Below are 11,935 nucleotides of genomic sequence, written 5' to 3' on the forward strand. Positions count from 1 at the left end.
GATTGACATTTTGTGTAACAGGAATAATACACAGTGTAAATGATTACAGCATCATCCTTCCGCTTTTTTATCCTACGTGAAAAACAGTGCCCCTTTGTGGAAATGCTACCTTGCTTTCTGGCATGTGGGTGCTCCCACATAACAGTTTTCAGATAAACCAATACAGCAACAACTCTGACATTGACCCTTCCAGAATCGGAACTCCATGTAAATTTATAACCATTAACTTTTATGTAACTGACTTTAACCACAGATCTCAAAGCATTTCAAGGAAGGGACAAGTATTATGAATACGGGGTATTCACAGGTAAAATAAGAGAGTACTAATGGGTGAGCTTTGAAGAACCTCTTGTATTAGAATAATGGCAGAGGGCCTAATGAAAGAAGTTATTAAAGGTTTACACCTCTTCACCACAAAAATAGGCCTAGTTTGATAGGCAGTGAATTGGCAAACCCCTTTCTGCCACTGCTCTTTGGCCAAATTTCTTTTACTCTCCTCCGGTGGTTTCCAGGGCAGCCAAGATGCCCGGAGCAGGTGGCGACACATCCGAGCGCAAGCCCAGGGCTCCCCGATCGGGGCGCGCGGCCCGCCCGCCGCCCGCGCGCCGCCCCGCCGCTCTCGCGAGAGCTGCGGCAGCCGGGCGGGCTCTGCCGCCGGGGCGGCGCGGCCATGGATTCGGGCGTGGAGGAGTTGATGCCGCGGCTGCTGCCTGTGGGCGACTGTGACCTGGCCGAGGACTTCGACCCCACCGTGCCTCCCAGGACGCCCCAGGAGTATCTGAAGCGCGTCCAGTGAGTGGCGGGGCGGACATGCCGGGGCCGGCCCGTCACCTCCCCGCGAGAGCGGCGCGGCCGCCGGTGCTGCCCGGGCCGGGCTTCTTGTCGGGGCGCGCCGGGGCGGCCGTGCGGTGCTGCCCTCGGCCGGTATAGTCGGTGTTTTACACACCTGCAGGAGGGGCAGGTACCGACCTCTTTCCTCCCGTGACCGGTGACAGGACTCGAGGAAATGGCATGAAGCCGTGTCAGGGGAGGTTTAGGCTGGATGTCAGGAAAAGGTCCTTCACCCAGAGGGTGGTTGAGTACTGGAACAGGCTCCCCAGGGACGTGGTCACAGCACCAAGCCTGACAGTTGGAGAAACATTTGGATAGCGCTCTCGAGCACAGGGTGTGATTTCTGGGGTGTCCTGTGCAAGGATTTGGACTCAGTTGGTCCCTCCATGATTTTATGAGTATTTCAGAGACATCCGGCATATATTGACCTGTTACAGGAAAGAAAAAATGCAGCCCACTTGATTCTGTCTTGTAGGATTGAAGCAGCTCGATGTCCTGACGTGGTCGTGGCACAGATAGATCCAAGAAAATTGAAAAAGAAGCAGACAGTAAACATTTCAGTAAGTTTCAGAGCTTTTACACGTTTTGAGATGGAAAAAAAAAGGAGAAAGGTGTTACTATAATGATGTTTGTATTAATTTTGGGGAGTCATTGGCATAACTAAATAGCACTGCTAGATTCTAAAAGCATCTACAGAATTAAATGTCTGTGTTTGAAGAAACCCCTGCTCAGCTGCTGGGTAACAGTAGTCTTTTTAACTGATTAAATTGATAATCCCCATACTATTTGATATACAGCAGACTATTTTACTGTCTGAGGAAATCAAATGTTGCATTGAATTTTACAATTATTTTATCATAAAACCTGCATAAATATTAGAAGAAAGGTATCTCCATACCTGTGTTTGGGTTTAAGTCTCTATCTAGCATAAGGGTAGTAAGTACAGCTAAGTTTTACTTAAGTTAGATTAAATTCTAGCACCACTTCTTTCCTTCTGGAAGGAATATTTTATTGGAACTTCCTTACTGTTCAAGCAGATTTTTCTGTTGTTGCATTGCCCTGCCAGCTTGGTTTTTAATCTACTTTCAAATAGTTCAAGAGACCAAGTTTGCCTTTCTCCAATGAAAACGATGTAATCTGAGATTTCACTACTAGATTGCTCAAAGAAACTTTCTAGTACTGGCATGACCTTGTAACTTCTGTAGCCATTCTCTTCATCTGTCTCATCTGTGTAGTGGTATTCTTAAACACTTGTAGAAATATTTTAATTTGTTAAATAATTCTTTCATGCTAATCTTCAAAGAGGTTATGTCTACTTAACTATCAGACTTAATTTCCTAGATGGTTTTGTGGTCTTCTGTCTTCCTCAACTTACTACCTTGACAAGCAGAATGCCTAAGATTGATCCCATCTGTCCCAGATAAGGCAACAGCATCCTGCTTTTTATGAGCAGGGAGATTAAAGCAGATCAATTGCTGAAAGGAAGACCTTAAGTAATTCTTTGACAATGTATTTTGAACATTTAGTTTTTCTTCTTATGTACATATGAGACGAGTCAAACAGAGTATGTTTTGTCTAAACCAAATTCTTAACTCAGTCTTGGATGTGGTCATGAAATTACCTTTCTTAGATGAAGATTTAAAGGATATTATTTAGCTGACAGTAAACATTTACTGATTCTCTTGTTCTTAAGGATTCTTCTTATAAAGCTCTCTTTACATTATAATTATTGCCAGTGTTTTCTCAGATTTCCGGATGTCAGCCTGCTCCTGAAGGATACTCTCCAACGCTCAAGTGGCAGCAGCAGCAAGTGGCCAATTTCTCAGCTGTTCGTCAGGTACAAGATAGTCTGTGAGGAGTCTGGCACGGTCTAGATAGAACATATCTGTGCTTTACAGGGGACAATTTTACGTCGGGTATAGAAATGTTATGATTTTGTAGCAGCATAGATGTTTATAGGCAAGTTTTAAGTTCTTGAAAGCTAATTGAGCATATACTGTGTGGCTTTTCAACCTCTGATAAAACTCTTGAGAGTCATGTTTAAGAAATTATCCTTCAACAAAAATGTGTCAGTATTTAGATTAAATGATATGGCATAGTTGAGGAAGGACAAAAACCCCTATGATGTTATGCAGTTAGATTAAAACCTAGTGCTAGCAGGAAATGTTCTGCCAAACTCAACATTAACTGAGAACCAAGTGGATTCTAACCCATCAGGAGATTCATAAAGCCCATTTACACAGTCCATTTAGGAATCTGTTGATAGAGGTGGCAACCCATTATGAGGAGAAATACTGAATTGGTAAAACATATTTGAAAGGTTGTAGAGTTAGCACAGACTTTAATCTTTCATGACACATTTGCACCCTGCTTGAAATAACACAAGAACAGAAAATTAAGCAGTCTCAAAGGGTAAAGGTTGTAAGTTCAGCTAAGACTTACTAAAGTTTTAAACTGAAGAAGGGTCGAACTAGATTAGATATACGGAAGAATTTTTTTACACTGGGGGTGGTGAAACACTGGCACAAGTTGCCCAGAGAGGGGTGGATGCCCCATTGCTCAAAACACTAAAGATCAGGTTGGATGGGGCTCTGAGCCTGATCTAGTTGAAGATGTCCCTGCCCATGGATGAGGGGTTGGACTAGATGGCCTGTGAAGGTACCTTCCAACCCAAATCTTTTTATGATTCTACTATTCTCTACACGTAGTTCAAACAGGGTGAAATGGAAAATATAATAAAGATGTAGGTAGAGATCATTTGTTATTTCAGTGCTGCAGACAACATGTTTACAGTGCATTGGTGCTGCATTGTAGGAGTATCTCAAGCACTGAGGTGGGACCAACTGAGCTGGAGCTGCTCTACCACTGAACTCTGCATGAGCTCATGTACCATGTGTTTTTCAGGGAGGAAAATTAGTGAAGGAGCAGATCTGTACTACTGCATCTACATTGTAAACAGTAACTGAGCTAGCCCATTTCTGTAAGGGATCACATTGCATGTATTAGGCATAATCTAAGGTTTTAGCAAAACTAAGGAGACTGACATCTAAAGGCTTATTCACTGTATAGGTATTCTTTTATGCTCAAATCAATTGTCTTTTCATCTGTGCCAGAATTAACGTTGTGAAGATGAGACTATCGTAAAAAGTATTTAAAACCAGAAAAGAGCGTCAGAATTCACTTGTTCAACCACTGCATCAGCTGCTGTTTCTTAGAGCGTTTTTAGTGGTCTTTTATACAGCTACAGTAACCCACTGGAGTGGGAGAAAAATTTCTACAGAACAGTTACAGCTCTCTACAAGTAACTGTCAAGCAGGCCAATCTGTCTTAACACAGGATTCCTGCCAGGTAGAAGAAATGTGCTAAGAAAGCACATTTGCCTTCATTAAAACAATTCTGTAGACCTCCGATACAGATACAGACTACTGCTGGAAATAGGACATTGTCTTTATGTGTGCTTTTGGATTAAATCAAAGTGGGTTTTTTCTTAAGATTGTTCTAACCAGAAAAGTCTAGAAGACTATTAAAGCTTACTACCTCAGCTTAACCTTATGTAATAGACTTCAAAATGCCTTCAGCTTTAACTTCCAAAAACGCAGCATGAGCATCGTAATTACATTTCTGCTAAGAGGCATGGGAAATACTTAGCCAGTTGTGCTGGCTATAAATCCACTAATTTATAGAAAGTCGTAAAATATACTTTTCATACATTTTAAGAATAATGAAAAGCTTTTATGGTTAGGATAAAATAACTGCAGAGTTAAACTGTGATTTGGCTTTGTTTTAATTACTCAGAGCCTGAACAAGCACAGGAATCACTGGCGGTCACAACATTTGGACAGCAATGTTACTATGGTGAGTAGAATTCATAACAGCGCTCTGTGGTTTGCTTTTGCAGTTATTAAATCCACGGTTAATCTTGCTTTATAGTTTCATGTAACAATTTATGAGTATTATCAAGTCTTTTCTCCAGTGTCTTCAAGACACCAGTATCACACGGTTTTAATTTATTTTTATTTACTTCAGCCAAAACCAGAGGATGAAGAAGGCTGGAAGAAGTTCTGCTTGGGTGAAAGAGTATACTCAGAAATAGATGCACTATCTGATAATGAAAATTTAGGAATTGATTACATGAAGGTGAGTATAGGAGTTCTATTTAATTTTCAGCAGCGATTTTCTAGACTAACTGCCAGAAACAATCCTCTGTTTATTACCACTTTGTGCTAAATAGAAAGTAGGAGGCTCTGGTGAGCCCAGCAAGTCCCATTTTACATTCTTTTTAAGCAGACACTAAGTGAAGCAGAAAATAAGTCTATGTCTTCAGTCAAAATTTGAAGCATTTCTTCAACCGTTATCAGCTGAAGTCACTACTTTGTTCTCACTGAACCAAATGGAAGCTTTCTTCGTAGTCTGCTTTAGTGTTTGGTTGCACAGTGATACGTGCTTACCCTCCTCATACGTGTTACCCTACAAACATGTTCTTCACTGCATCATTTTGAAAAAACAAAACTTTAACAAATAACAGTAGAAGCAAGGTGCTCTGATACTTCACTGGACCTTCAACTTTCTTGAAGATACTTTTCTAATAAATTTCAAAGCTCAGAACAGACTTCAAAATCACTGCAAGTGTCTGAGCATCAAATTAAAATCTTAGTATGTTCTAAATTAGAACAAAAATGTTTGTGATAGTGGTTGCATTTTCCAACTTGATTTCTTTCAGGTGGGCTTTCCCCCTTTGTTAAGTATTGTAAGCAGGATGAATCAGGTAAGCCTACCTTTTAGAATCATATCGTGACATTGCCTAAATCATTATTTCTCATATTCTGTCTGTTGCAGAAGGCTTATCTATTTTTCTTTGCCTAGACAATTCTTTATTACAAATTCTATTAACTGTACACTTAGAAAGAAAACATGTATTCATTATCTCACATTCAGCTACAAATAACTTTACTGGCAAAGATTTTTCATGACTAGTTCTGAAAGTATTTTGTTGTTGTAATTTCTCTATAGCACATTTAATGTTTGAATTTTTGCTGAATGCCCCAACAGGTGCTTTACAATGTTTTAAAATTTCTCATTTAGTGTTTTTAAGTGCAGTCCTTCAATTTGTTTGTGAAATTCTATGTACGTTGCAAAGCTAGAAGAAGCACACATTTCCTTTACTACATTTCCTACTTGCCACCATTATACACAACCAACCAGTCAGTGCAATGTCTCTTTCCTAATCTGTAGCTACTTATCCATAACTTTTCACTTACACAGAAACTTACTTCATTTCATAGAAAATTCTTTCCAAAAAGTGGTACTTTAACACTTACTTTACTCTTATATGTAACTTCAACCTGGAATAAATACTGTAGAGTAGAAATACTTTTTCTATAATAAAATCCTTCAGCTAGAAGGGCAGCAAAGCAAAACATTGCAGATACTGTATTGTCTCTTTCTTGTTCCTCTTTTGAAGGCAACAGTAACCAGTGTCTTAGAATACCTGGTAAGCTGGTTTGGAGAGAAAAAATTTACTCCAGAACTGGTAATTTTTAATTTATTCTAACTACTTGCACATGAATGCATTAAACAAAGAATAAATTGTTTGCAGTTTTCTATTATTTTAATTTTCTAAAGAGTTCTCTAGATGGTTGTATCATATTCTTACTTCCAAAACATTCTTGATTAGATACTAAAATGAGTATTCACTGTCATACATGAAATCCCTATTTGTGCTTGGTCTTTGCATATTAAGTGCTTTAAATAATTAATTTTGAGTTAATTATTTTTAAATTGAATGTTACAATTAACCCATCAGCCCAGGTACAAAAATCCAGTTCCATTATCAGTGTTCCTATTTGTTTAAAATTTATTAATAGAGTTGCACCCTTCCCAGTTAAAATTTTCCCAGTTAAAAATCACAAACTTGCCCCTTTTCAAGCTACAAACCACTGGTACACCATAAGAGTTACCTTTCCTGTGTTTACTGTATACTTTTACAAGTGTTCTGAGGTGTGTTGGATGTATTTTAATACCTTTTGTAGGTGTTTCACTTGCATTTTGATTCCAAGGCCAAAACCCCCTACCCAGTCTTAATAGCCAGCAGCTATTTCTAGCTGCAGAGCCATTACTTCTGCAGGCAAGTTCCATGGCAACCTGAATACCTGAATTTTAATGAAGGCATTGTATTCCCTTATCTCTAACTGATACCACCCCCCTTGACAACGATGAGCCATTGGTGGACAGAGATGATCCATCAAAGGGAAAGCACCAATCGCCTTGGACCGAAGGGGCGGGCTGTGGGCGGATTGGGGGCGGAGCAAAAACTATAAAAAGGACGAAGCCGAGAGCCGGGCTCCCCTTCTCTCTTCCCCTCTTGCTCTCTCCAGACTAGCTGTGGGAGACATCGGTGCTGGGCATTAAAAGCCTTACCCCTTTTAAGGGGCTTTTAGTAATTTTTTTAAGTCAACCCAGCACTGCAAGTTTTTTTTCTCTACCTGAGGTCTAGTGCTGTCTCAGCCAGAAGATCTCAAATCCCTGCGCTCCTGGGGCATACCATCTACCGAGCCATAGGATCCCAAATTTTTATATTTTTCTGATTTCTGTAATTTTTCAATTTTTTCTGTTTTCAATAAATTAATCTTTTTAAGAGTTGTCTCATTTCTCACATTCACAGTTGTTTTTGGAAGGCTAAAATTACAAAACATAACAGATACAGACATAAAAAGTACTGCCCCAACCCCCTCCCATTTGTATCACTTGCCACACTAACTTAAGCCACGAGACTCAATGAGTACCAACATTTAGGAGAGGAGAAAGACCGCAGCAGCTTTGGTTCTGTCAGGGTGCTGCACACTATTTACCAACACCTCCAATTACAGTGTGCTGGCAAAGACACATTGAATCTTTCCACATGCAGCACAGACCAGAAAGCTTAGCTGCATTCACGTGGTGACAAATGAATCCTACTAAGAACTCCTGAGTAACAGGCTACATTGGCATGGAGTTTGGCCACAACTAGACTGACTATCTGTGTAATGGCATCATATCTACAGAAGACCTTGGTGGATGCAGCTCATCTCCTTCAGTACCACAAAGCAAAAGAGTAATGAAAAATTACATGACGCTTAGCATAGTTTCACTATTTTTTTTCAGTCACTTCAAGGCCTTTCATGTTCTGTCCTTTCCTGTGTAGGACTGTTTTCTTTTTAACCAGTATGTTGCAGAGGATGTGCACATTTACCTTTAGTTTAGTCCCACAATGAAGGCCACTAGACACTGCAATTAAATTAAGAAATTAGACTGATAGCAGAAATTAAGTTTGTAAGAATGCAGTAGAATTCAGCGATGTAAAACTCAAAAGGACATGTTTTCACAGTGCAAATCTTAAAGCAGATCTAACCACTAATTCCACAAAGATCTGAGTTCATACATTCAGTCTTCAGGAATGTTTTTTCACTGATTGTGAGGTTAAAAATTAATAGCCAAGTAATAATGTTTAGATATTACTAAAATAATCCTTCCTTTGGACTGTAATAGTGGCAGCTGTAATAATTTATACCTTGGCCAACATTCAAAAAAAAAGCCAGGAACCCAGGAATAGTACTCACAAGAATCTTACCTAGAGACACAAAACTCTCTACCAATTAGCGTCTAATGCAGTTTTCAAAATTCAATTATGGCATATAGCACTTGAATGTAATTTTGTTTTGAGACCTACACTCCAGTCCTGCTCTGTATAACATGAATTGCTTGAATCTTCAAGGAAATGCTCAAAATTAAAATTTTGTTACTTGAATCCTCACAGGGTAGATGGCTTTATGCACTGTTGGCATGCCTTGAAAAACCTTTGCTACCCGAAGCTCACTCTCTTATTCGACAGCTGGCAAGACGATGCTCAGAAGTCAGGGTACTGGAGGTAAAGATTTAATATAACTGTGCAAAGAACTTGGTGAGTTTAGTAGGTAAGGAGGATCATTTTTCAGAAGTCTTAATAATTTATTTTTCATGTCCTAAGTTTGCTTGAGAATGAAGGGAAGACTACAAATACATATAATTGGAATCTAATAGCTTCTCTATTTGACACAGGTAACAAAAGAATTGTAATATTAATCTCTTTTCCAGGAGAGCAAGAATGAAGAACAAATATCAGCTCTGAACTTGATAATCTGCTTAGTTAGCAGGTAATACAAATTATACACCTAAACCATTAATGTATGTCCAGCATAAATGTGTGATTATTTGTACTTAACCTAAATCCTTTTAAAAGTGAAAGTCTAAAAGTACTCTGGGCCAATGCAGCAAATATACTTAGCTAAAATGACTTAAGATAAACCTAAGAGTAAAGTAAGCTTGTTCCTTTCTTCAGATGAGCCCCCTGAACCATAAAGCCTTAATTATGATAGCGACACTAAAAGATGAGCTAGAAAGCAGTGGGTCAGACAACCTGAAGTGAGGAATATGTTGCATATTGGAGATTTCTTACCATATTCCACTTCATTCCTAGGTACTTCGATCAACGGGACCTGGCTGACGAGCCTTCCTAGGCTGTTTTGAGAACATCCAGTATTTTGCATTGCCATAGTACAAACAGCATTATCAGAGTTAGCAGCGAGACACTGCACTGTTCAGACCAGAAGTACTACACAGTCCCTTCAGAACACCCTCATGCTAATGCATTTGGGACAGCTGTGAATAACTTTAGCTGAGTTTTAGCTGAGATTGTCAGTGTCTCCAATACCATCACCACCATCATTGTAAAGTGGTAATTGAGGTGTCCAGCATCATCTCTCAAGCTCTTGTCTTGGTGAACTACATTCTTGGTTAGGAATTTCTACAATCTGAGTATCTATGCACACTGCTATTAGGTGAAGTCTGAGATTACATTACAAATTATTATTCTTTTTCTAACAGACTTATTGAGGGCTTTTTAAATAAAACTAAAGGATTTTAAAGACTGTTCCTAAACATTGTGTGTTTTCTCACTCTATATTATTTAACAGCAACCTTACTATAGAAATCTGTACAGTTAGGGCTGAACGTGTTTTTTCAAGTTTTGGTGCCTGAGCTCTAGCACTTCTTAGCAGCTCAACTATAGCCAGCACATTACTGAAACAATTGTTTTAGTAAAATGTAAACATTACTACTTCTTGAGTAGTAATACCATTTTTAATAAACAGTTGCAGAAACCAGTGAAAATTACACACCTGTATTCAATGCTTTTAGAAGCATTTATTAACAGAATGAACAAATTTATTTTCTCTATGGTTATCTTGTCAAATATATTGCCTTGCTTATTTATATATATTTAATATGGAGTGCTTTGCCAAGAGGATCAACATCTAACTGGTACATACATGACCCTCTAGTTCCAATAGTCTTCAACAATTAAAAGAACTATGCATTCAGCTGATAGCAGCAGTATTAACAGTATTAAATGACATCTGATTTCTCTGCATTGTACAACTAAAATCCCCCTCCTCACAATTTAAAATAATAATTAGCCATAACCAGTTATTGATACATCATTAATATGTCTTTGAATGATTGGCATTCTTGCCTGTGGAATAGTAGTCTTAGGCATCAAGTGAACAACCAAAGTGAATGACAATAACAGAATGTTAATTCTGGAGATGCAAGTAACAGATTTTGCACATGTTGATAGGTGAGTGTCTACCCCACTGCAAATGCGTAAACGGGACGACATTGAAATGTCCATCTACTAGACATACAGTGTGAATTATTTCTAGTCTCTTTAGTAACATTTTCAACATGTTAAAAGCAGGATGAATTGGCAGCTGAAGAACCTATGAAATGCAAGAATACTATCTAGCTACTTCTCCAGTCCTACAACTCCAGACAAAACTTATATAGGTGAATAACCACCATCCTCCTCTGAATTGTCAGGGTAAGAACCCGGGGTTTTCAATCAAACTGCAAATCCCCACTGAGTACCATACTACTGTAGTTACTTTTACCTCTGCTAGTTCTGTAAAAAGCTGGACAGCATTTGGCTGGTTCAAATTTTGCTCTACATGTTTCCAAGAACTGTTATTCAGCTACAGCTAATCTGAACTAGCATTCGCAGTACCTGAAAAGATAAGAACTTAGTCACACCTTAAGATCAAGCATAATAAAACCCTGGTTATCATACTCATAATCTCTAGCTAGACAGCTTGTGACAGCTTTCTAGAAAAGGCTTGAGCCACGATAAGCTTCAGATTTTTCCTAGAACTTTGGAGAACAGTTTCCACTGTCCTTGCCCACCATGCAACTGTACAACATACACTTCTCCAATCATAGAAGGTAAATTTATATCAAAGGTGCTATTTTAACAAACCAGCTTTTCTAATTTTTCAGCCCATTCTTTACTGGTCTCAAAAACAGAAACCCAATCTACCACAAGGCATTCTCACACTTCTGAATAAACACTGTAAGTTTCTATTATGATGCATCTGAAGATAAGTAAAAGGCCTGAACCTGCCAACAAAAAAGTCTTATGGCAAAACTTATTAGAAGTTTTAACAAGATGCTTTCATGCTTACCTAAAGCAAGATATGTATTGTTACGCAAATCTTGTAACGAGTAGTATCTAGCAAATCCCAGTGTCCTGAGGAGATTCTTTATAGCTTCTTTGAGGCCTAACAATCTTCCTGCACACACTCATTACAGAAGTGAGCCGTAGCTAGCAATTAAAAACAATTACATTAATATTGAGTTTATGCACAACATGGTAGAACAAGCTTCCTTCTTCGGCCAGTACAGACAACCTCAGGCATAAGATCATTCTGACACAAGGAACAGCAGCTAATTTTAGGGACATAGGAGAAACTGTCAAACTATGTAAAAACAAGTTCTCTTCTACTGCCCCAGACTACATTCCTACAAAGATCTCCACCGAACATCTTTAATGAATGCTGTTGGCTCACGTGCTAATGGCTCCATCAAAGAAATACAAAAGCAGTCGCTTCCTCCCAGTTCACAGTGAATGGGGAAAGGTAGCAGTTGGCCATTCATTTTGGGCAACACAACACACATTAGTTTCTTATTCAAATTCAGTCTTGGTCAGGATTTTTCTCTGTTCTCAAACTCCACCTCTGGTCTTCCAGGCTCTCTTGGT

General features: G+C 38.9%; 1 protein-coding gene across 4 annotated transcripts; it reads left to right on the forward strand.

The window, feature by feature from the left end:
- Nucleotides 1–647: 647 nt before the first annotated feature.
- GEMIN2 (gem nuclear organelle associated protein 2) lies at nt 648–9,764 on the forward strand. Of its 4 annotated transcripts, none has more exons than XM_082283236.1 (10): nt 648–792; nt 1,307–1,391; nt 2,579–2,668; nt 4,627–4,686; nt 4,858–4,968; nt 5,552–5,596; nt 6,293–6,361; nt 8,624–8,734; nt 8,941–8,999; nt 9,323–9,764. In XM_082283236.1, exons 1-10 carry the CDS (start codon nt 671–673, stop codon nt 9,360–9,362), a joined length of 792 nt encoding a protein of 263 aa, XP_082139362.1. In that variant the 5' UTR covers nt 648–670; the 3' UTR covers nt 9,363–9,764. The 4 variants fall into 4 exon arrangements, with proteins under 4 accessions (XP_082139362.1, XP_082139363.1, XP_082139364.1 ...); XM_082283237.1 differs by having other exon boundaries at nt 6,293–6,322; XM_082283238.1 differs by lacking the exon at nt 6,293–6,361.
- Nucleotides 9,765–11,935: the final 2,171 nt, after the last annotated feature.

The sequence above is a fragment of the Coloeus monedula genome, assembly GCF_965178545.1.
Source record: "Coloeus monedula genome assembly, chromosome: 6".
In the NCBI taxonomy this organism is placed as follows: domain Eukaryota; kingdom Metazoa; phylum Chordata; class Aves; order Passeriformes; family Corvidae; genus Coloeus; species Coloeus monedula.